Genomic DNA, 23,990 nt, shown 5'->3' on the forward strand with positions numbered 1-23,990 from the left:
AGAGCAGAGTAAAGTGGCAGAATCGCCTCTCTAATGGGGTGGAACACTGGAACAGGTTGCCCAGGGAGGTGGTTGAGGCCCCTTCCCTTGAGGGGAATCTAGTTCCTGTCCATGGCTGACTCCAGTCTGGGACTTCCCCAGTGCTGCCCGTGACGTCATTCTAGGAGCTCTGCCCCCCAGGGCAGGGGGGCCACAGAGCCAGGGGGTGAAGTGGCCCTTGTGGGTCTCCTCCATTTACGTTTTAACTCTCACAGATACTATTGCTGGTTTTTGTACTGTTTTTAATAAATCATCATGATTTGCTATGAATTTCTTTTGTGGGGTTCAAGGGCATCCAAAGGCATCCAGGGCATCCAAGAGGGTCAAAGGGGTTCTTAGGGCTTCCAAGGGGGTCCGAGAGGTCCCTGGCCCCCCGGTGTGGTTTAACCCTCACTCCCCACCTCTTGTCCAGAGGGAGAAAAGGAGGGAAAAACACCTTGTGAGTTGGAATAAAGACAGTTTAAGACAACATTTACAGCAGAGGAAAATATGAGTAATTGTAAAAAAATATACAAAACAAAGGGATACAACACCAGTTGCCCTCAGCACCTGAGGACTGATTGCTCAGCCTGTCCGCAGCAGCGATGGATGGTGCCAGCTCCCGTTGCTGGCCTGAGCAGGACATCTGTGGGTGGAATATCCCTTTGGCTGCATCATCCTGGCAGTGCTTGCTCTTGGCTGCAATGGGAAGCTGAAAAAGTCCTTGACTGACGTGAACATTTCGCAGCCACGTATAAAACCATGTCTGATCAATGGCGTTCTCACACCAAATCCAAAATGCAACCGACACTAGAAAGAAAATCAACTCCATCAAAGCTGAAATGAGGACATACACCCCTGCCTGGAGCCTCCCAGTACCCAGGGGGACCCCACAGCAGCCCCTGTCCCTCACTCCCCCTCTGCTCCCTGGGCTGGGGCAGGACAGAGAGGGACATCTCCTGCAGGGTCCAGGAGAGGAGAGTGAGGAGTCCCTGGAGAAGGACAGGGTCTTCTGAAGGCTGTGGTGGTGATGGAAGCGGGGCTGAGGGTCTGGAGGGTGCTGCCCCTGAGGCACAGCTCTGTTTTCTCTGTCTCCACTTGAAACCAAGGGCGCAGGGTCTCCCCGTGGAAGGAGCCTGATGGGAAAGTGAAGATCTCGACCCCAGTGTCGGCATTAAGGAAAGTCACCAGCCCCCGTGTGCAGTCCAGACAGACCCAGATCCTCCTGGGGACTGGGGACAGCGTGGTGGGAGGAAAAGTGAGAGCCTCAAACCGCCCTTTCCGGTGCCGAACCAACCAGATCCCTTCTTCAGGGCCTGGTAACACTCTCCTCTTCCTCTCCACAGTCTCTATGGCAACCCCAACACCCCACCATGAATCATCTCCCACCTCCCCCTCCACCTCCACCTCCCAGCAGTGCCTCCCCTCCCAGAACCTCTCCTGGCCCAGCACCCAGCACCAATAACTAAATCTCTCGGGGTTGTCAGGCAGGTTCCGCCGTGTGGCTCCACATCTCACGCTTCTCAAATCCTCCGACAGGACAAGTTTGGAATGAGCCGTGTTTGGATCCAGGGTCACCACATCTGCAGGGAACAGGAGGAGCCGGAGCATCAGCACTCAGTCCTGGGCAGGTTTCACCACCCCAGGGCCAGGACCTGCTCCATGGGGCAGGAGACTGGGTATCTCCCTCCTCTTCATCCCCACCACGGGGCCAGCTCCACCACGGCCGAGCTCAGTCCCATGGGAAGAGGCAACAGTGGGGCTGCAGCCCCTGCAGGGAGTAGCAGGATGGGGAGAGGGGCCGGGCAGTGCAAGGTGTCTCCGGGGGAGATGGCACCTCTGGGGAACCATGGTGTAACTCAGAACAGGGTGGAATGGCAAGAAAATGGGGTGAGATACAGCCCAGTGCCATGGTCTGGGGCGGGGGTCTGAGTCACCAACACGCAAAGGCATGGCCAGTCCCTTCACTGGACAGCCCAGTTACGCCTTGCACAGAGGGAAAGGGAGGAGAACCACCCATAAACCAACGCAAAATACAATAAAATACCCAAATACCTGGATTCTCAGGAAGCAGAAACTTTCTCCACTCTACAAGGAGAGACAAGAGCAGGTCACATCCCACCACTGGTACCCAGTGGCTGTGGAAAGGGTAACGGGCCCATCCCTGGTCTGGTGTCCCTGAACTGCCCACCTCCCCAGGCACATCCCCTTGGGGTTTGCCTGGACCCAAGGGATGCAGGGATGGAGAGGAGAGCAAGACGGGAGAGGGTCAAGCACAGAGTGCCCGGGAGAGGACACCAAGCCAGGAGGAGCTCACGGAGACTCACCCAACAGTGCAGCTTGTTCCTCTGGAAAACAAAAGCAATATTTGGTCAGAGAGGACAGCTTCTCATCCCATAAGTGCTCAAGAAGGAGGAAGAAGAGCTGGGGAAACCCAAATTCCTCCTTTTTGGGGAGTGGGAAAACACTCCCTGGGTCCCAGGGATGTGTCCCTCCAGCCTGGTCATGTCCCATGGCTGGTACCCAGGGACTTTGGGCAGGGGAGAGGGTCTGTCCCTGGTCTGGTTTCCCCGAGCTGCCCACCCCCTACAGGCACCTTCCCACAGGGGTTTGCCCGGACACAGGTGATGGAGAGGACAGGCAAGGGGGGACAGGGCCGAGCACAGAGCACCCGGGAGAGGACACTGAGCCAGAAGGAGCTCACAGAGACTCACCCAGTGCTGCATCTCGTTGCTCTGGAAAGGAAAAACAAAATCATTGAGTGATGAAAGGGAAGAGCTTCTCACCCCATGGCTCGAGCAGGCAGAGCTTGGGCTGAGCCCAAACTCCTGTCTGGGGAATGTGAAAAGTCCCCTTGGCTCACAGGGTGGATCCCTGCCCTCCTATCCCCACCCCAGCCCACCCAGGCACCCTGCAGTTAAGCCCGACTTAAGCATAGGTTTAAGGCTCAGCCTGATTTAAGCTCACTCAGTACTGGTCCCTGTTTCTTCCCATGAGCCAGGACACCTCCCGTGCCCAGTTCCCGCGCCCAGTTCCCAGCACCAGTGCTCTCCAGTCCCCTTCTGGGTTCCATCAACCCACATCAGTGATCAGAGAACCAGCAAGACCCATCCAAAGCCACATCCCTCCCTGGGGGCTCCTTTCTCAGGAGGCTTTGCTGGTGGCAGGGGCCAGAAGGACTCACCCAGCACTCTGGACTGCACCACTGGAAAGCAAAAACAGAGGAAGAGGAGGTCAGGAGAGCAGCTGCTTCATCACTGGGACCATCTCTCCAGGGTCTCTTGGACCTTCCCACCAGCCAGATGCTCTCGCCATGCTCCCTCTCCTCCCACTGCCACCCCGTGTCCTTGTCCCCATCCTTCTGTGCACAAAGAGCTTCTTTAATAAAGGCAAAACATTGCGGTGATGGAAACTCACCTTTCCTTCGGTAGAGATAAGCACTGAGGGCAGCTGACACCACTGAAAACAGGAGGAACACACCCAGAGCTGCCATCCAGGGACGGGCATTGTGGAAAAAGGGAGCTGAGAAACAAAAAAAACATCCGGAAAAGGACTCATTTTACACTCCCCTGTGTGGAAGATGAAAAACCAAACAACCCCCAAAATCCCAGCTCCTAAAGCCTTGTTGTGGGAGCCCTGGCTTCAAGGGGACATCGTCTACCCCATCCCATGGACATCCCAATGCTCCCCTGAAGCACACCAGGATCACGGTATCTCCTGCGCTAAAACTCACCTGCAGGTACACTCCGCCCCTCCCCTTCCCACACATGTTTCTCCAGCCCCCTGAGATCAACCCCCCCCCAAGCAGTGCGGCCAACCCCAGCCCGGCTGCCATCCTGCACCTGAGATGTGCAGGCACGACACCTGCTCCTGCTCCAGGCGGCTGTTCCTCACCACGCACGACACGTTCCCATCTCCCTTCCCGCTCACAACGATGACATCTTGGATCTCAAAGAAACCCCTCTCGTCAGTTGAACGTCTCTGGTAGACCGAGGGGAGATGCTGCCCACCGGCATCCTTCCACAGCACCTTCGGTGACGGGTACCAGCCGGCCGATCGACACACCACCCGGATGCCTCCGTCCTCGTAAGCCTCCAGAGAGAGGAGAGGGACAGAGCCCATGGCTGGGGGAAGAGCCCGGAGTTGCCCTGAGTTAGGGATGGACCCAGCTCAAAGGCCAAGACCGAACGCCACGCCAGACACATCACAGGGTGCCCAGGGGGCTGTGGGGCCGGCCACGTGCTCCTCACACCACCAAACCCACCCCAACATCTGCAGGAACCGGAGAGCACTGATGCCAAATGACCCCAGACCTCCCATAAAACAACTGGGCAGAGGAGCACCAAGTGGTCGAGCTTCAGCACCTCAAGGCAGCATCTCTGCATCATCACAGCGTCATGAGGACACCACAGAGATCCAAAGCTACTGCGTCCATGCCACTCTGCCCCCAAAACCCCTCCAACACCACATGTGTGCTCCCTCCTGGGCAGGCACAGATGGGAAGAGACCCCTTGCACCTGACCTCTCTCAACGGCTCCTGGCCTTCAGCACCAAATGGATGGACGTGAGGATGGGACAAAGCTCTGGGAGGGACACACCAACCCAGGGACATCTGGACCATCCCCAGGAAACACCACAGCAGCCACAAACCTGCCACCTCCAGCTCCACCACAGCTTCTCCATAAGAGGCAGCATCTTGCACAGTGCAGACGTACTGGCCATCATCAGAGGGTCTCAAGCCAGAGATTCTCAAGTCCAGGCTCCCACTGGAGAGACCATCTCTGGCCAACTCTGTCCTTCCAGCGTATTCCTCCATCTGCTCCCAGTACTGGTCTGCTCCATTTCGGTAGAGGTGCACCGTTTCAGAGAGCTGGTGACGGATCCACCTGATCTCCAAGCTCTGAGCGTCCATGTGTGGGGATAAGTGACATGGCAGCACAATATCCTGCCCCACGGTGGCAAGGAGAGGTCGGCCTGGTCCCACCACTCTGAACTGCGCTGGGTGACAGAGAAGGACACAGAGAGACGGAGATTGTGCCTACGTTAATTTACAGGCATCGCATGGCAAGGGGCCAGCTTGGTGTGAGCGGTGACCACTCCATCCCGTGAGTGTTGCTTTGCCCTCCCTGTGGTCCAAAGACATGGGAGAAACTGGAGAGGGAGCAGGAGAACTTGAAGGAAAATGCGGTTTCCTGGCTGTGGGGACCTGCTCCAGAAAATCGTGACCCCCACCCCAACCAGCCCTGGCAGAAGGGACAAAGGCTTTGGGGGAGCACCACAGGGTGGGACTGAAGATGTCCCAGGGCAATGGACGTGTGGCATCATGAGACCAAGGGAAAGTGAAAGCCATTTGCAGCTGAGCTCTGGGCTCAGCTCCTCCTGCCCCATGACACCTCCCCTGCCCCACATCTGCCACCCGGAACACGCTCAGCCCCACCCAGCCCTGCAGGATCCCTACCTGATCCCAGCCGGAGGAGGTGGAGAGTCAGGAAATGACTGAGGAGGCACCATGGGCTCGTGGGGAACCACATCTTCAGCCGAAGCTGGAGAAGAGAGTGGGAAGGGAGGCAGAGGGAGGGCAAGGGGGGGTTACAGCCGCCGCAGAGGGGATGGGGAAGAAGGGCTGCACCTGCCCCCAACACCACTCCAGAAATCCCACCAAACCACCTGCACCCTGATGTCAGAAGGAACCCGTGGTCAAGGGAGGGACGGGATCCACACGTGGCTCCCAGTGCAGCCCCTGTTCTGCCCCACTGCCCTCCCCAGGATTTACTCTAAATACCTTATGAGATTTTAAGTGAAATTAAATATTCTAAATTCCTCGCAGAAAGGAAATTCACTCCCCGGACCCGTATGAGCTGCAAGAGGAAGCAGCCGACGGGATACACCCAAGGTCTCGCACTTATCCTCTCTTTCCAGATGCAGCATCAGGGATTTTTGGGCTGACTTCAAACTCCACCCTCAGCACTTGAACACATTAAGGAGGAGAAAGACGGAAAAAAGTGGAGGAAGGCAAAATATGTGGTTGCGAGCAGGTTAAGGTTAATTTAGAGCTTGGTTGTGATTTTTGGACATGGCAGAGGAGCCCAGCAGTGTCCCTGCAGCCCTACAACAGCCAGGAGCTTGTGGGGAGACAGGGACGAGGGGCCGAAAAGAGTTTGGATAGAGATTTGAGTGTCAGGACACCCCAGCTGTGCCCTGTCACCTTGGGGACATCAGATCCCTGGGGAGGACCTGTCCCCTACTGTCCCCACTGTCACAACTTATGCAGGGGGGAGCCCATGCCCAAAACAAGGGGTGCAGGGAGGTTCAGGTTGAGGGCGGGGGTATTTGCCCAGTTGGAGGGACAGAAGCGGAAAAGCGGAAAAGCGGACCTCCCTGGGGTCCCACTCCCAGGGAGGAGGCTACAGGAGGGGTGACCCCAGACTGACCAAGGGGGCGTTCCATCCCATCTACCCCACACTCACTATAAGAGCCGAGGGATCAGCTCTTTCTTCGATGGCTGACATCTGAGGATGACCCTGTCTGTTCGTCTGCCTTTGATCCCGATCCCTGCGGTCCTGACCCCAGAGCTGGAATCCAGTTCACACCCATCACTGACTCCAGTCTGGGACTTCCCCAGTGCCTGCCGATGATGTCATCTTGGGAGTCTGATACCCTTTTGTATACAGTGTATCTATTTCATTATTTTCCTTTTTATCTTATTATTTATATTCCATTAAAGTAGTTTAGTTCCTGCTGAACTCATAAATCTCTTTCTCTTTCCTCCTCCTCTCCTGGGAGCAAGAGGTTGGGGCAGAGCATCTGTCCCTGTCATGGGCCAATTCAGCCTAAACCACCACATAAATATATACATTTATAAAATACAAAGTTATAAAAAAGAATAAATTCCATTTTCCTGCTTTTTTCCAACTTTCTCTTTTCCAGTTTTCCATTTGAGGTCCTGTTTCCCTCACCCTAATCTCTCCCAGTCTGCCCAGTTGCCTGGCTCGCTTTCCATTTCTAGTTTATTTTTTCTATTTGTCTATCATTTTTCTGAGGTTTGAGAGCAACTGGGCCACCAGTCAGGAGAGGTGGGAGGCGCTGGGAGCCCCGTGGGTGAACTGGTGAAAACTGGGCTTGAGCCCAGGGTGGGAATCATGAAAAAAAACCAACCAAAAAAAGAGGAAAAAGAGAAAAAAAGAGAGAAAAAAACCCAGACTAAAGATGTGCTTTTCCCCTCTTGGATGGGATCTCTTAGAGTCTCAAAGGTCCCAGCAGGAAAATACTGCTATTAATTTTAATTTTTTGCTTTGGTTTTTATTATAATGTTAATTTTTTCTTTTATTTTAATTTCATTTTTTCTTTTTAATTTTTATTTTCAAATTTTTATTTGATTTGTCTTTGATTTTATTTTTATTAATTGCATTTTTATTTTTTATTTCTATTGGTTTATTTTTAATTATTACTTTTTGGTTTTTTCCACGTGCAGGCTTTGTCAGCCTCATGGAAAGTTTTTGCAGTGAGTGCTTTCTGTGCTCTACAAAAGCGGCAGATCCAGTGGTGTGTGACCATTGCTTAAAAAAAAAAAAAAAACCAATAAAAAATTAGGGTTTTGGTTAAAAAAAATGGTTAATTGCAAGAACACTATTTTTTCTATGTTTTTGCAATTGGATGAATTAGTTTGGTTTACTGGGGGTGGGGGAAAGGATGGGGGTCTTGGCTCGATGCTGTGAGTTGCCAGGAGGTGATGCCATGAAAAAAAGATATATTTTTATATATTTATATGTATCTATTGATTCATATATACAAATATATATTTTTTTATATAAACATTTTAATTTTTATATATAATTTTATATAAAATACATACAATATATAAAAAGAAATTTATATTAAATACATATTTATATTTTTATGGTTTTATTTATATATATAATTACTTTTTTCTCTCTTTTTTTATGGGCTGGAGGGAACCTCCTCCTTGTCACACCCTTTTGGGTTCCCCAATGCCCCGGCACAGATCGAGGTCTGGCACGAAGCGTTTCCCCTCCTGCGCCCTAAAATCAACAGTTTTGGATAATTTGCCCTCCCAATTAAAAACAAACAAACAAACAAGCAAACAAAACCCCCAAACCAAACCAAAACAGCTGGAAATTCATCAAAAAGAGGTGAAGCAGGAGCTGGGAGGGAAAGGTCCCTCGGGCAGCCTCTTCCCCCTCTGCCCCAGAGGATCCTCATGAAAATCCCCCAGAAAAAACCAAACCAAAACAAAACAAAACATGAAATTATTTAATTTTGTTAAGTCTTACTATTTCCCGATTGTCCTGGCAGGAGAGGGATGCGCAGCAGCATCTGCACTTCCCGCAGCCAAGTGAGGGGCTGGGGGTGAACTGGGGGGTGAACATTTTAACTGGTGGGGGGAGGGGGATTTTAACTGGGAGGAGAAAATTTTAATTGCAGGGGGATTTGAATTGGGGGTGAAAACTTTAATTGTGGGGAGAAGATTTTAATTCGGGGAGAAAATTATAAAGTGGAAAAAAAAATCACCCTTAAATTAAGATATAAGCAAGGGATGTGCCATTTCTCACCCAAATTTCCCCAGTTGGATTGTTACAGGTAGATGAGGAGCAAATAATAACCACAACCAACCACCGCAAGACACCTTTAAATCCGAAATAAAGATCCCGAGGGCAAAACAAAGGGAAATCCCCTTTCCTTCTCTTGTTGATGGGATGGGGAGAGCACTCAGAATCCCCTTCTTTCCCCCGAAAAAGGCAGCAGAGTGATGCTAGCATTTTCCCCTTCACGAAAGCACTAGGATTTCCCCCTTTTTCGAACCTTTTGGGGTTTTCCTTGGTGTCACTGACGCCCTTTTGGGGTTCCTCCAGCTGCTTTTCCTCCACCGGCTTCTTCTCCACTTGGTGGTTTTTCCCCCCCCTTTCTTGGGTTTTTTTTCCTCTTTGGGGGTCTTTTCCCCCTCTTCTCTAGCAAAAGTTCTTCTCTGGCTCAGCAATATTCGGTCCCATCTCTTCCTCTGCCAGTTTTTATCAGCTGAGGAGGGAGGAGACTCCAATCTCCCACCCACAGACGGGGCCATGACACCTCAGATGCCTCCTGCACCCTCCGATTGCACCTTTTTTCCCCCCATTTCAGGGCCATTTTATCTCTCAGCGTCCAGGAGGGAGGGGAGAAAAAAGGTGGTGCCAAAAATGTGCGTTATTGCACCACAAGTACAAAATTGCTTAATTTTTACCCCCCAAATATGACGGCAGCTCCTTCCGTGGGAGCAAGGCAAAACAGAGCTGATGGGAGCAGTGAGGGATGAGACAGAAAAGCCTGGAAATGAGACAACCTGGGGGAGATAAAACGTATTTAATGTCATCCATGCCCTAGAACCCATCAGGTCTCTTCCTTCCCACCCCATTCCCCCAAAAATGGTGGGGTGTATTATTTATGGTGTAAATATTTTAATTTCTTGGTGGGAAAGCAAAGATATGGAGCCTGGTGGGAGAAACTTCAAGTGAGTTGATTCCTGCTTTCAAGGGAAAAGCTCCCCCAAAGTGCTGCCCAGGGGGTTCTGGACCCCCTTTTTCTCCCTTTCCCCCAATTTTTAGGATATTTGGAGCATCCCAAGCAGGTATTTGGCACTTGGTTGCTTCCCCCCCTCCATGTTCCCTGACTGTGGAGAGGGTTAAAGATCCCCCGTGCTGACAGTGTTTTGGGAGAATCCATTGATTTGCGAGAATTTTGTCATTTGGGGAAAATTCAGGGGTAATTGGGACGTATTTGGGGAGAATTCCGTTGTTTTGGGACAACTGAGAGGTATTTGGGGAAGAATTGAGGGGCGTTTTGGGAAGAATTGAGGCTTTGGGGGAAGAATTCAGAGGTATTTGGGGATAATCCAAATATTTATAGAGAATTCAGAGGCATTTGGGAGGAATTCAGAGCCTTTTTTTTTTTTTTTTTTTTTCTTCTTTAGAATTCAGAGGTATTTGGGGATAATTCAGAGTTATTTTGGGAGGAAGTCAGAAGCATTTGGGGCAATTCAGAGGTATTTTGGGAGAATTCAGAGGGATTTGAGGAGGAATTGGGAGTTATTTGTGGGGAATCCAGAGGTATTTGGGGGTGGTTTAATTCTTGTGGGAGAATTCAGAGCCGTTTGGGGAGGAAAAGGAGGCTGTTGAAGGGGCGGCAGCAGCAGGCGCAGCCCCCGCTCCCCTCCCGGACACGGGGAGACCCGACCCGGAGGGGGTGGAGCGGACCTGGTTGGGAACCGCGCCGGTGCCCCCCTCCAGCAGGGCGCCTTGGGTGGGACCTGATTGAGAACCCCCCGCGCTCGCCTCCACCGCTGGCAGCGCTTTCCCGGCCCCGGCGCCCAAAGAGCCCCGAAATGGGCTTCTTTGGTGCCGGCGCTGGGGGGAAACTCCACAGAGCTCCCGCACCTTGGCTTCCACATTGGAACCTTTTCTAGTTTACACCCATCGCCTAATTAGCAGACTGTCCTCATCAACGGCGGCTCCTCCTCTTCCTGATTGTATTCTCCCTTCCGATTAAAGCTCTGGTTCATTGGGTAATGACAGCTCCTGCTCAGCGAGGAGGGGGCTGAAGATGTGGAGGTGCGGGTTTGGCGTTATAAGGAGCCCAGTTCCCCTCAAGGACACATAGTTTTTTATTTTCAGCAAGCTTTGTATCTCCCAGCAACTTTGCAGTTTTAGCGGAAGGCCCCAGCTTTCCCCAGTTTGGTTGGCTCGTGTCTTTGTGCTCTCTGCACCCCGCTACAAGGCGCCTCTTGCCTCCCCCAGGGGTTTCGAGCCGGGCCGCGCCTCACCTGCTTTCCATCCTGGCTTTAGGAGTGTTGGGGGACAGGGTTGGGAGGACGTGGCTGCCCCCGCTCCCCCGGGTTCTTCTCCCTCCAGCCCTGGCAGTGTGGGTGCGGGGGCAAGGAGAGGGATGGATGGAGCCCTTCCCTATTCCCTCCAGTGTTTTTCTGCCCACGGGGCCTCTCAGGGGCCCCCCAGATCCTGACCCCTCAAGAAGGTGATGATGGGGAGTGTTTTGCTGATGCTGCAAAATTTAATGCGAGTCTGCAAAACGGGCTCCTGGGTCACACTAATGAATATGTCAGCTCACGTGGAGTTACAGATTAGGGAGGTGGAATAAAGAGTCTTTTGTATATAAATACTGGGTGAAAGTCCCCGTAAGGGGTGCTAGATTTGGGGATTGCCACCTAGCATCCAAAGTTGACTCTCTAAACTGCTTATGGTCTCAAGAGCTTGTGTTTCAGGTAACAATTATACCCTTTTAATTGTTTTATTACCTATTGAGGCTGGGAAAACAGGGTTCCTGGGGCCATAGAGATCTTTCCCCTGCTTTTATATCTTTTCCCAGGCAGGGAATTTCCAGGCCTGGGACTTCCCAGGCAAATGACTCCAGCTCCTGACTTTTCCCCACCTCTGTTCCCACAGACTTGCTGGGTTTGAGAGGGCAGAAAACTCAGGTTTCTCATCTCCCTGTGCAGTGGGTTTTAGAGAGGAACGAGGATGACTTTTCCTTCCTCCAGTTCTCTTAAGCAACTTCCAAAGAAAACCCAGAGGAAATAAAAACCAAAGAAAAGCACACACACAAGGCAGAAATGACTTAGAATTGTACATTTACTTTCAACTCCCCATCAGGGCAACTTTGCAGGCACCCAGGAAACAGTCATTAAGGAATTAAAAGATGAAAATATAGTTTAAGGCACAGAAATGCTCCCATTTTGCACTAAAGGAAAGGAACGTGAACACCACTACCCTTTCCTGTCCCTTTGGTGGGACTGGGACAAAACTCTGCCCCTGGTTTCTTTCCCAAGGGTAAGTTGATGGCTTTAGTGGGTTGGGTTTTTTTTGTCCTGTGCCCTAGGGAAGAAGTTTGAGTTGAGCACCCAACATCACCATGAACCACGGGAAGACTCTCTCCCCGTGGAAAGATGCCGGCGGAAAAGCAAAGATCCGTTCTTTGCTCAGGGCATCATAAAATACCACCCTCCCTTCCTCGCAGTTCAAGAAGATTCGTATCCGCTTGGGGACACACACTAGAGTCAAGGGGGTGACAGCAGGAGAGGTATGAGCCACGAACACACCATTGCCATGACACAGAGCCCATACACCCTCTTCAGGCTTCAGGCGCAACACACAGTCCCTTGGCACTGATTCCTTGGCCACCCCAATGCCCCACACACCTTCTCTACAGATCTCCACGTTCCAGTGGTGGCACCCCGATGTGAATCCCCTCAAGCCCAGCACGCAGTGATTGACTTTGAACCTCTCCGGGTTGGAAGGCAGGTCCTGCTCAGAGCCTATCCACCCCACGAACTTGCAGTCTTCCGAGAGATAAAGCCTGGCGTTGGCTGTCTTTGGGTCCAGTGTCATCTGCGCTGGAGGTGGAGAGAGAGTCAGGCTCATTGCAGCAGATCTGGGGGGCACAGCGCTTTTTCTCTCCCTTCCCATCCCTCTGACCTTGTTGGGACCCCTCCAGGCATTGCCTGGTGGTGGGATAAGGATGGGAGAAGGGGGAAAGGAGGCAGCAGAGCACTTTAGGTTAATCTTTGGGGGCAGCAGAGCTTGTTTTATCCTATTTTTTGATTTCATATGATGGCTCGGTTGGGCACGCGTTTGGTTCACTTACTTGTCAGTGGAAGTTCGAACTCCAGGAAATCTAGAGGAAAGAGAGAAATGTGAGAGGCAGAAAGATCAGTTGTTGTGATTGTGGGTTTCTGCAAAAGTCCAGAGAGTCAGGGACAGGCTTGGGGGAATGTTGAGAAACTTGAGGAGGCAGAGGAGAAGAAGAGGAGGACAGGCAGGGAACATCAGACCAACGCTCGCTGCTCATTCACTGTCTCGTTGTGGGATCTTGAAAAAAAACAACCCCTCATTCAGCACGCAGGATGCGTTTCCTTCCTGTGGCTTCACTCCATCCCTCCCAACCCAGAAGCACGATGGCATTTTCCTTTCTGGACCTGCGCACGGTACCTTGGAATTTCTCCAGAGCCTCCTTGATGGCTGTGGTTTTCTCTGTGAAATCACAGAATTTCTTTTCCAGCTCTGGGGAAATATCGAGTGAGTGGGAGAGGGTTTTCCTCTGGCCCCTGGAAGGGAAGAGGGGATGGATTTACACCTGTCTGGAGTTTGCTGCTCCGTGTTTTCTCAGCAATCCCTGGGGATAATTAGTGGAGGGAAGGTGATGGCTCTGCCCCATCTCACACATCTCAGACAGCAAATGTCACAGCAGGATCACACCCCCCCTTGGAGATGTTCATTGATTTGCTTCAGCTGTGAAAGGCTGAGGTGGTTGTCTCAGGGTCCTCATGGGAATTAACAGCCCTGAGCAGCCCCCCCTGGGACCCCACAGCCCCACCCCTGCTCCAGGGGCTCCACTGAAGCTCAGCCCTGGAGCATCCAGCCCCTTTGCAAGCTGATTGGGAGGAGCATCCATGCCTGGCCATGGACCCTGTGGATCCACCCCAGGGGCTGCCTTCCTGGTTTACCCCCAGCCCTGCCTCCTGACAGTCCCTGTCCAAATTCATCATTCATTAAGGAGAGAGAGGCAGAGCCCTCCTTCCAACCCCCCGTGGCCTCAGTCAAGTCCAAAGGCTGTATTGCAGAAGAGCCAACCTGTCCCTATGTGCTTTTCCCAGTGTCCTGCCACAGAGCTACTCTGTGGTGGAGAAATGTTGACAGGAGAAGGACCACATACCTGCTCAAGGTGGTTCCGATGTCCTAGATGAGAGAGAAAAAGAGACTCAGTGACATGGAACACCTCCCCTTGGAGTACCGGGGTCCCACTCTAATGAAGGCCCTCTTTGAGCAGGTTGGGGTAGGAAAGCGAGGGCTTGGTCTCCAAGCTCAACACAGGCCTTCACAGCAAGTTTGGGAAGCCTGGGCTCTCACCTTCAGGAGCTCCCAGTCTGGCTGCTGGTATGTCCTCTCCATCTCCCCAATCAGCGTGCCCAGGCTCGTCGTCTCCTCCAAAAGCTTCTGGTGGATTTCTTCATGCGCTTTCCTTACCTCTGTATCCAGCTTCTCCAGCTGGGCCAGAAAAGAGGACTCCTGCTTCTCCAGGAACTCGTGCAACTTCCTATATGTCGTCACAATCTCCTGCTTTGCAGCTTCTGTCCTCTCCTGCCAAGGGCAATCCAAAGCAGGGAAAGGGAAGCAGAGCAGGAGAAGAGCGTCAAGGGTGGGCCATGCCTTAGTGGGATCCACCAAAAGGAGGAACCCCTTCTCCCTTCCCCACGCCCCTTGAGCATCACCCACCCGCGGGGGAGAGGAGGAGGAGATGTTCCTCCTTTCTTCCCCCACCCTCTGCCCAGGAAAACTGATGGGCACTTACGGTGTGGTCCTTGATTCTGTCTTGTCTGTCCTTCATGGAAGATTGAAGCGCCTCTTGCTCTGATTTCAGAATGTACAGTTCGGTCTGAATTTTTTTCTGAGAGGAAAGAAAGAAGTCCGTTGTGGAATGGCATTGTGGTCTGGCACCCTCAGCAGAAGCAACAGGGAATTCTTGATGGCTCTTGGGGTAAGTGTTGGCAAAGATTTGGGACCCCCATGACTGTTTTATGGCTATTTACCTCCCCCATTTTCTGTATTTTTTTCTTTTGATAAACGTCTAGGAACTTTCAAGGAGCTGTGGGGTGGGAGAAGGGCTGAGGATCTCTTTCTTTCCTTTCCTACTGATCTTAAGCTGAGCTGACCATGATAAGGGACCCGCATCCCGGAGGAGAGAGGAACATTTATGCCTGCTGGATAAATAAGCCATGCTGAGGCTCAGGAAACCCCTGGCACTGTAAATCATGAGGTTAAAAGGTGTCCAAGGTATTATGGTGGGGAGAAATCCTACGCCTCTGTTTCTTACCCTTGCCTAAGCCCCTGCTTGTACCTGAACCCTGGGCGAGAGGACACCTTCGTCCCCAAGAGCGTAGTGCTCCTATGTGCACTTCTTCCTCAGGGCAGGCAATGCCACCTCAAGAGTTGGTAGCAAGAGACAAGGATGGGTGAGTCCACAGGGGGTTTATCCCACAGGCCAAAGGCTCTACAGGGATCTCCACCCATCAAGAGCAGCAACACCAGGAGCTTCTGGCCCTTTGTGTCTCAACATGCCCATAAGCCCCCTCACCTTGTACTCCTGGGCAGCCTCATCCACTGGAACCACAGAATGGTTACGGTGCACCTCAGATCTGTCACACACCACGCAGATAAGCCTTTGGTCAACTTTGCAGAAGAGCTTCAGGGGTTCCTGGTGTTTCTTGCACAAGTTCTCCCCTTCTTCCACCTCTCTAACTCGTTGCAGGTTCAAGTTCTTGGTTGCTTCAATCATGTTGGCCAACTCCCTGTTGGGGCAGAGTCTCTTCTGGGACACCATCTCCCTGCACTGGGGGCAGGAGAATTTGGTGGTCAGTCCTTCCCAGATCTCAGTGATGCATGACCGGCAAAAGGTGTGCCCACAGTGGATGGACACAGGGTCCTGGAATATTTCCAGGCAGATGGAGCAGCAGGCTTCATCCCACAGGGTTTCCACAGGCGTCCTGGCTGCCATGAAGAGCGACTGTCGCAGTTTTAATCTCCAAGTTCGTTTCGATTTTGAAGGAACAGGAAGGAGAGAGATTTCCTGATTCTACTCCATTGGTTAAATTGAGATCCAGCCCCTTCCCAGCTGGGCTTCAGGCAATACATTAACTTATATTACTCTGGGAAGTAGCGGTTGGACAGCTGAGGAAGAAGGCAATTGGAGATGCCCATCTCCAATTTCATCCTTTCCTGGAGGCACTGGGATTTTTCAGTCTCCAAAGCCACTTCAAATCAGTGGAGTCCAGTGCATTTGGTGACTCAACAGGAGCTGGAAGAGGAGTTTCATGGCCTGGTGGCACCTCAGAGAGGTTGTGTTGCAGCTGGGGGTGGGAGACAAGCAGTGGCTGAAAATGCCTCTGAGATCTCAGGGGTGACAGAACCTGGCTAGGGCTTAGGAAGGACCTCAGCAGCTTTCAGGAGAGCCTTTGTAGGGCTGTTTGGGAGGCCTCCAGCCTCTCTTGGGTGACCTGAAGGGTTCAAATGTGCAGTTCACATCAGGGCAGGGCCTTCCTGGCTGTCAGAACAAATTTCCGCTGCTCCTGACCCCTGAGACATCAGCTTTGCCCTTGGGGTAAGGTGGGCCATCAGACTAACACCCTGCAGACACTGCTCTGGAGCACGGATCCTCACGCGTCCCTGGAGATTTCTGGTGCCTCCAAGACCCTCCAAGGTCCCAGCAGGTTTCTCTGAGCTGCGGTGACAGAGCTGAGAGTCTGGACTGGTGCTTTTCCTTCCTCTTCTGGCTTGGAGGCAGGTATGGATCTGCTGGCTCTTCTTGTTGCTTCCCTCCTCCTTCCCTGCCACTGGAATGACAGAGGAGAACACTACTTGCGGTCCTGATCCCTTGGTTTCCTGTATTGGATTTAAAGGATGCTTTCTTTTGCATTCCACCAGCAGAAGGAAGTCAGAAGCTGTTTGCCTTTGAGTGGGAAATCCCACTATGGGAGGGAAAACAACTCTGTTGGACTGTGTTACCGCGAGGATTTAAAAATAGTCCCACGATTTTTGGCAATCAGCTGGCTAACGAATTAGAGCATTGGCAGAAAGGAAATGTGGCAGTAACCTGGTTGCAGTGCGTGGGTGACGTTCTCCCGGGGACAGAGACAAAACCCGATTGCGTGCATTACACAATTGGCCTTTTGAATTCTATCGGAGCAGCTGGATATGGAGTATCTCAGGAAAAGGCTCCAAGGTGCCGCAGAGCGTTGTTTCTCTGGGCTTTACGATTCCGCAGGGAGAAGGGAGCCTGGGAATAGAGCGGGAAGAGGCAACGTGTCCAATACCTGACCCGAGCTCCGCAGAGGAGCTGGGAGCGTTTCTGGGAACGGCCGGGTGGTGTCGCCTGTGGATGGTTAATTTCGGCTCCTTAGCGAAACCCTTGTGTGAAGCTATCAAGGGCCCTGGAACTCTCCTGGGACGCACTCGTGTCTTTGTGCTCTCTGCACCCCGCTCCAAGGCGCCTCTTGCCTTCCCCGGGGGTGTCGAGCCGGGCTGCACCTCGCCCACCCCCCGGGTGCTGGTTCCAGTGACCCGCAGCGGCGGCCGTCCCTCGGGGCAGCTCTTTTAGTGCCCCCCGAATTTTTTTAATTAGGAAAAATGACTTGGGGTTCTAAACCAGCGTGATTTGTGCTGTTTGCACAAATGTCGGGCCTTTCTGGCCGCCACTCCACCCGCTCCTGCCGCGGCTCCTCCGGATCTGGGTCGTTCTGGAGAGTTCATTTTCAGGGTGTCCCCAGGGGCACTTTCCATTCCGGCATTGGAGGACGGGGCTGGGAGGGAGTAGCTGTCCCCTGGGGTCTTCTCCCTCCAGCCTTGGCAGCGTGGTGTGCACGGGGCGGCAGGGGGAAGGTTGGAACCTTCCCTGTCCCCGTGTATTTTCCTACCTGCGGGGGCTCTCAGGGACCCCCAAACCCTCCAGAAGGTGATGCTGGGAAGTGTTTTACTGACGCTGCAAAATTAAATACACGTCTGCAAAAAGGCCTCTTGGGTCACATTAATGAATGTGTCAGCCCAGGTGGAGTTATGGATTAGGGAGGTGGAATAATGAGAATCCTTTGTGTAGAAATACTGGGTGAATGTCCCCGGTAAGGGGTGCTAGATTTGGGGATTGCCACCTAGCACTCGACATCTCATAAAGCAATATCTCCTCTCTCAACTGCTTCTGGTTTCGAGAGCTTTTGATTCAGGTAACAATTATACCCTCTTATTTTCTTAATTACCCATTGAGGCTGGAAAACAGGGCTCCTGGGGCCATAGGCATCCTCGCCCTGCTTTTATCTGCTTTCCCGGGCAGGGACTTTTGGGGACAAGACAAGGACTTTATTGGACCTTCATCTGAACCCCTGGCTCTGCTGTATCTTCTCAAGGAACAAGTCCACACTCTTGCTTGACTAAAGCCCAGTGTGTCAGGGCTCACCCTGAGCCAGCACCAAAAGGAGCAGCCCCATTTCCAGGTGTTTCTGGCCAATTCTGACTCCCCCTTTGCACATGGAGTCAGGATGGGACCCGGCTGCAAAGGACTCCAGCTCCTGGCTTGCGGCTGACTTTTGCCCACCTCTATTCCCACAGACTTGCTGGCTTTGAGAGGGCAGAAAACTCAGGTTTCTCATCTCCCTGTGCAGTGGGTTTTCGAGAGGAACGAGGATGACTTTTCCTTCCTCCAGTTCTCTTAAGCAACTTCCAAAGAAAACCCAGAGGAAATAAAAACCAAAGAAAAGCACACACACACAAGGCAGAAATGACTTAGAATTGTACATTTACTTTTAACTCCCTATCAAGTTTGCAGGCACCCAGGAACAGCCATTTAGCTATTAAAAGATGAAAATATAGTTTAAGGCACAGAAATGCTCCCATTTTGCACTAAAGGAAAGGAACGTGAACACCGCTACCCTTTCCTGTCCCTTTGGTGTAACTGGGACAAAACTCTGCCCCTGGTTTCTTTCCCAAGGGTAAAGTGATGGCTTTAGGGGATTGGGTTTTGGTTTTTTTTGTCCTGTGCCTTAGGGAATAAGTTTGAGTTGAACATCCCCCGTCACCATGAACCACAGGAAGACTCTCTCCCCTTGGAAAGACACTTGTGGAAAAGCAAAGATCCGTTCTTTGCTCTTGGCATCAAAAAACACCACCCTCCCTCCCTCACAGTCCAAGCAGATTCGTATCCGCTGGGGGACACTGCGTAGAGTCAAGGGGGTGACATCAGGAGAGGTGAGAGCCTCGTACTCATTTTGGTTATGACGCAGAGCCCATACCCCCGCGTCGGGCTTAAGCTGCAAAAAATGCTTCCTTGGCACCCACTCCTTGGCCACCCCAATAGCCCACACGCTCCCTCTACAGATCTCCACGTCTCAACAGTGTGACCCTGATGTGAAGCCCCTTGAGCCCATCACGCTGTTGCGTGAAGAGACAAAATAGTTTTGGCAGAAAATAACCCCCCTTGCGTTCTAACGCTCCTCACCGAGGTGGGAGGCTGGGGGCGGCTGGGTTTAAATTCTGAGTGATGCCCAATTCACCACTATCAGTCCGGTCGCATTTAATATATTAAACTATCACGATTCTGGGTGCACTAATAGTGGACTGCACCTTCAGTCTAGTCGTGCTCACGAACTAGCACGGCCGCACTTCAGTGTCTGGTCACGTTCAGTGAGAAACCCAAACGGCTAGCTACTTAAACAGCGCAGTTTATTTAAGCAACAGATAGAAAGGTTCTTTTGGTTTGCCGGTGATAAGTACAGTCTGCAAAGCACGTGCAAGTAAAAGAAAAAATGTTAATGGTACAAAGCGCGCGACAAAGTTCCAAACAATACAGCCTGGCTCTAAATGTCACAGGTAACCCTCTAGGGAGATTTCTAAGTTCCCCGAGGAAGCACTCGGCACAGTCTAAGTCTTACCCACAGGCGTCCCTATGTGGGGGAAGAAAGGCTCAGCCCCTCGACTGGTCCCGGGAGTCAGAGGCAGTCCCTGATGGGGTCCTCCCTGACTTGTTCACGATGGTGTCTTCCCCAGCATCCCCCCTTTCTCGGGTTATTTTTATATTATTTTTTACCTTCAAGGTGGAGTTTGAGCGACTCTAGTCATAAATACCTTTATTATGATTGGTGTAAAATTCTCTCGCCTCGCATTTAAAGGTAGAGTTTACGAAAAATTCAGGGCGCAGACTCAAGGAGGAGTGGTCGCACCCGGGAGGCAGGCAGCCTTTGGGCTGGAGGTGTGTTTTGGTATTAAAATGACATTAGAATGAGCAAAGTTCGCACAAAGGACAGCATTTCATCAAAATTTGACAGACTGTTGGCTCAGGGTAGCAAGCATGCCGCTTATCACTTCCATAGGATCACTTTGTTCCCATTCTGCTGTGGAATCACAGAGCTTGGCCGTGGAATCTTCACTCCACTCCATCCTCCGTGTTGCTTTTGCAAGCAATATTGTTCAGGGAGTCATAGATGTAGCGGATTCCTCACATAGCAGCTGCTGCTGTGTCCCACCCTGGAAATGTTTCGATTTTATACCTTTCCTTAATGTGTGAACAATGTTATATATTTCTAATAAAAATTATATTTTAGGAATTATTCCACACGCAAGGATTGACTTTGAACCTCTCCGGGTTGGAGGGCAGGTCCTGCTCAAGGAATTTCCACTGCACGAACTTCCAGCCTTCCTAGAGATAAAGCCTGGCGTTGGCTGTCTTTGGGTCCAGTGTCATCTATGCTGGAAGTGGAGAGAGAGTCAGGCTCATGGCAGCAGATCTGGGGGGCACAGGGCTTTTTCTCTCCCTTCCCATCCCTCTGACCCTGTTGGGACCCCTCCAGGCATCCCCTGGTGGGGAAAAGGAGGCAGCAGAGCACTTTAGGTCAATCTTTGGGGGCAGCAGAGCTTGTTTTACCCTATTTTTTGATTTCATATGATGGCTCGGTTGGGCACGCGTTTGGTTCACTTACTTTTCAATGGAAGTTCAAACTCCAGGAAGTCTAGAGGAAAGAGAGAAATGTGAGAGGCAGAAAGATCAGTTGTTGTGATTGTGGGTTTCTGCAAAAGTCCAGAGAGTCAGGAACAGGCTTGGGGGAATGTTGAGAAACTTGAGGAGGCAGAGGAGAAGAAGAGGAGGACAGGCAGGGAACATCAGACCAACGCTCGCTGCTCATTCACTGCCTCGTTGTGGGATCTTGAAAAAAAACAACCCCTCATTCAGCACCCAGGATGCGTTTCCTTCCTGTGGCTTCTCTCCATCCCTCCCCACCAAGAAGCACGATGGCATTTTCCTTTCTGGACCTGTGCACGGTACCTTGTAATTTCTCCAGAGCCTCCTCGATGGCTGTGGTTTTCTCCATGAAATCACAGAATTTCTTTTCCAGCTCCGGGGAAATATCGAGTGAGTGGGAGAGGGTTTTCCTCTGGCCCCTGGAAGGGAAGAGGGGATGGATTTACGCCTGGCTGGATTTTGCTGCTCCGTGTTTTCTCAGCATTCTCTGGGGGAGAATTACTGGAGGGAAGATGATGGCTCTGCCCCATCTTGCACATCTCAGACAGTAAATGTCACGGCAGGATCACACCCCCCCTTGGAGATGTTCATTGATTTGCTTCAGCTGTGAAAGGCTGAGGTGGTTGTCTCAGGGTCCTCATGGGAATTAACAGCCCTGAGCAGCCCCCCCTGGGACCCCACAGCCCCACCCCTGCTCCAGGGGCTCCACTGAAGCTCAGCCCTGGAGCATCCAGCCCTTTTGCAAGCTGATTGGGAGGAGCATCCATGCCTGGCCATGGACCCTGTGGATCCACCCCAGGGGCTGCCTTCCTGGTTTACCCCCAGCCCTGCCTCCTGACAGTCCCTGTCCAAATTCATCATTCCTTAAGGAGAGAGAGGCAGAGCCCTCCTTCCAACCCCCCGTGGCCTCAGTCAAGTCCAAAGGCTGTATTGCAGAAGAGCCAACCTGTCCCTACGTGCTTTCTCCCAGTGTCCTGCCACAGAGCTACTCTGTGGTGGAGAAATGTTGACAGGAGAAGGACCACATACCTGCTCAAGGTGGTTCCGATGTCCTAGATGAGAGAGAAAAAGAGACTCAGTGACATGGAATACCTCCCCTTGGAGTACCGGGGTCCCACTCTAATGAAGGCCCTCTTTGAGCAGGTTGGGGTAGGAAAGCGAGGGCTGGAGACCAAGCTCAACGCCGGCCTTCACAGCAAGTTTGGGAAGCCTGGGCTCTCACCTTCAGGAGCTCCAAGTCTGGCTGCTGGTATGTCCTCTCCATCTCCTCAATCAGCATGTCCAGCCTCGTCGTCTCCTCCAAAAGCTTCTGGCGGATTTCTTCATGGGCTTTCCTTATCTCTGTGGCCAGCTTCTCCAGCTGGGCCAGGAAAGAGGACTCCTGCTTCTCCAGGGTCTCATGCAACTTCCTATATGTCCTCACAACCTTCTGCTTTGCAGCTTCTGTCCTCTCCTGCCAAGGGCAATCCAAAGCAGGGAAAGGGAAGCAGAGAGCAGGAGAAGAGCATCAAGAGTCAAGGGTGGGCCATGCCTTAGTAGGACCCACCAAAAAGAGGCATTTGGTGAAGATACAAACCCCCTCTCCCTTCCCCACACCCTCTGAGAATCACCCACCCCTGGGGGAGAGGAGGAAGAGGAGATGTTCCTCCTTTCTTCCCCCACCCTCTGCCCAGGAAAACCGATGGGCACCTACGGTGTGGTCCTTGATTCTGTCTTGTCTGTCCTTCATGGAAGATCGAAGTGCCTTGTGCTCTGATTTCAGAATGTACAGTTCGGTCTGAATTTGTTTCTGAGAGAAAGAAAGAAGTCCCTTGTGGAATGGCATCGTGGTCCGGCACCGTCAGCAGAAGCAATGGGGAACTCTTGACGGCTCTTGGGGTAACTGCTGGCAGAGTTTTGTGACCCCCATGACTGTTTTATGGTGATTTACCTCCCCCTTTTCCTTTTTTTTTTTTTTTTATTTTGACAAAGGTGAAGGAGATTTAAGGGAGCTGAGGGGTGGGAGAAGGGCTGAGGATCTCTCTCTTTCCTTTCGTACTGATCTTCAGCAGAGCTGAACTAGATAAGGAACCTGCATCCAGGGGGAGAGGACCCCTTGGTGCCCAAAAGCGTGGTGCTTCTACATCCACCTCTTCCTCAGGGCAGGCAATGCCACCTCAAGAGTTGGTAGCAAGAGACAAGGATGGGTGAGTCCACAGGGGGTTTATCCCACAGGCCAAAGGCTCTACAGGGATCTCCACCCATCAAGAGCAGCAACACCAGGAGCTTCTGGCCCTTTGTGTCTCAACATGCCCATAAACCCCTCACCTTGTACTCCTGGGCAGCCTCATCCACGGGAACCACAGAATGGTTACGGTGCACCTCAGATCTGTCACACACCACGCAGATAAGCCTTTGGTCAACTTTGCAGAAGAGCTTCAGGGGTTCCTGGTGCTTCTCACACAAGTTCTTCTTTCCTTCCACCTCTTGGACGTTTTTCAACTCGCTGTTGGGGTGGTGGCTCTTGTGGGACTCAGTTTTCCTGCACTGGGGGCAGGAGAAGTTGGTGGTCAGTCCTTCCCCTTTCTGAGTGATGCACGACTGGCACAATCTGTGCCCGCAGTGGATGGACATGATGTCCGGGGATTTTTCCAGGCACATGGAGCAGCAGGCTTCATGCTGGGGGCTTTCCACAGATGTTCTGGCTCCCATGAAGAGCAACCGTCGAAGTTTGAATCTCCAAGTTTGTTTCGGTTTTGAAGGAACAGGAAGGAGAGAGATTTCTCTTCCTGGTTTTACACCGTTGGTTAAACTGAGACCCAGCCCTTTCCAGCAGGGCTTTACGTAATACAGTAACTTATATTGCTCCGGGAAGTAGCGGTTGGACAGCTGAGGAAGAAGGCAATTGGAGATGCCCATCTCCAATTTCATCCTTTCCTGGAGGCACTGGGATTTTTCAGTCTCCAAAGCCACTTCAAATCAGTGGAGTCCAGTGCATTTGGTGACTCAACAGGAGCTGGAAGAGGAGTTTCATGGCCTGGTGGCACCTCAGAGAGGTTGTGTTGCAGCTGGGGGTGGGAGACAAGCAGTGGCTGAAAATGCCTCTGAGATCTCAGGGGTGACAGAACCTGGCTAGGGCTTGGGAAGGACCTCAGCAGCTTTCAGGAGAGCCTTTGTAGGGCTGTTTGGGAGGCCTCCAGCATCCCTTGGGTGACCTGAAGGGTTCAAATGTGCAGTTCACATCAGGGCAGGGCCTTCCTGGCTGTCAGAACAAATTTCCGCTGCTCCTGACCCCTGAGACATCAGCTTTGCCCTTGGGGTAAGGTGGGCCATCAGACTAACACCCTGCAGACACTGCTCTGGAGCACGGATCCTCACGCGTCCCTGGAGATTTCTGGTGCCTCCAAGACCCTCCAAGGTCCCAGCAGGTTTCTCTG

The 23,990-nt window shown here is 52.0% G+C and overlaps 3 protein-coding genes across 3 annotated transcripts; all 3 read right to left on the reverse strand.

Annotated features, from left to right (window-relative positions):
- Positions 1 to 429: 429 nt before the first annotated feature.
- Positions 430 to 5,555, reverse strand: LOC141476114 (butyrophilin subfamily 1 member A1-like). Its single transcript, XM_074164715.1, has 10 exons — positions 5,477 to 5,555; positions 4,669 to 5,016; positions 3,861 to 4,142; positions 3,436 to 3,540; positions 3,203 to 3,223; positions 2,733 to 2,753; positions 2,074 to 2,106; positions 1,023 to 1,601; positions 589 to 717; positions 430 to 440 (listed from the first exon to the last, which is right to left on the reverse strand). The coding sequence occupies exons 1-10, from the start codon at positions 5,547 to 5,549 to the stop codon at positions 430 to 432; spliced, it is 1,602 nt and encodes a 533-aa protein (XP_074020816.1). The 5' UTR covers positions 5,550 to 5,555.
- A 6,079-nt stretch (positions 5,556 to 11,634) lies between these two features.
- On the reverse strand, positions 11,635 to 15,593 carry LOC141476048 (E3 ubiquitin-protein ligase TRIM7-like). The gene is made up of 7 exons (XM_074164673.1): positions 15,151 to 15,593; positions 14,368 to 14,463; positions 13,926 to 14,156; positions 13,732 to 13,754; positions 13,008 to 13,123; positions 12,664 to 12,693; positions 11,635 to 12,412 (listed from the first exon to the last, which is right to left on the reverse strand). The coding sequence occupies exons 1-7, from the start codon at positions 15,568 to 15,570 to the stop codon at positions 11,895 to 11,897; spliced, it is 1,434 nt and encodes a 477-aa protein (XP_074020774.1). The 5' UTR covers positions 15,571 to 15,593; the 3' UTR covers positions 11,635 to 11,894.
- A 3,667-nt stretch (positions 15,594 to 19,260) lies between these two features.
- LOC141476050 (zinc finger protein RFP-like) lies at positions 19,261 to 23,338 on the reverse strand. The gene is made up of 7 exons (XM_074164676.1): positions 22,882 to 23,338; positions 22,268 to 22,363; positions 21,797 to 22,027; positions 21,604 to 21,626; positions 20,878 to 20,993; positions 20,534 to 20,563; positions 19,261 to 20,303 (listed from the first exon to the last, which is right to left on the reverse strand). Exons 1-7 carry the CDS (start codon positions 23,263 to 23,265, stop codon positions 20,299 to 20,301), a joined length of 885 nt encoding a protein of 294 aa, XP_074020777.1. The 5' UTR covers positions 23,266 to 23,338; the 3' UTR covers positions 19,261 to 20,298.
- Positions 23,339 to 23,990: the final 652 nt, after the last annotated feature.

This window comes from Numenius arquata, chromosome 28 (genome assembly GCF_964106895.1).
Source record: "Numenius arquata chromosome 28, bNumArq3.hap1.1, whole genome shotgun sequence".
Taxonomy (NCBI): domain Eukaryota; kingdom Metazoa; phylum Chordata; class Aves; order Charadriiformes; family Scolopacidae; genus Numenius; species Numenius arquata.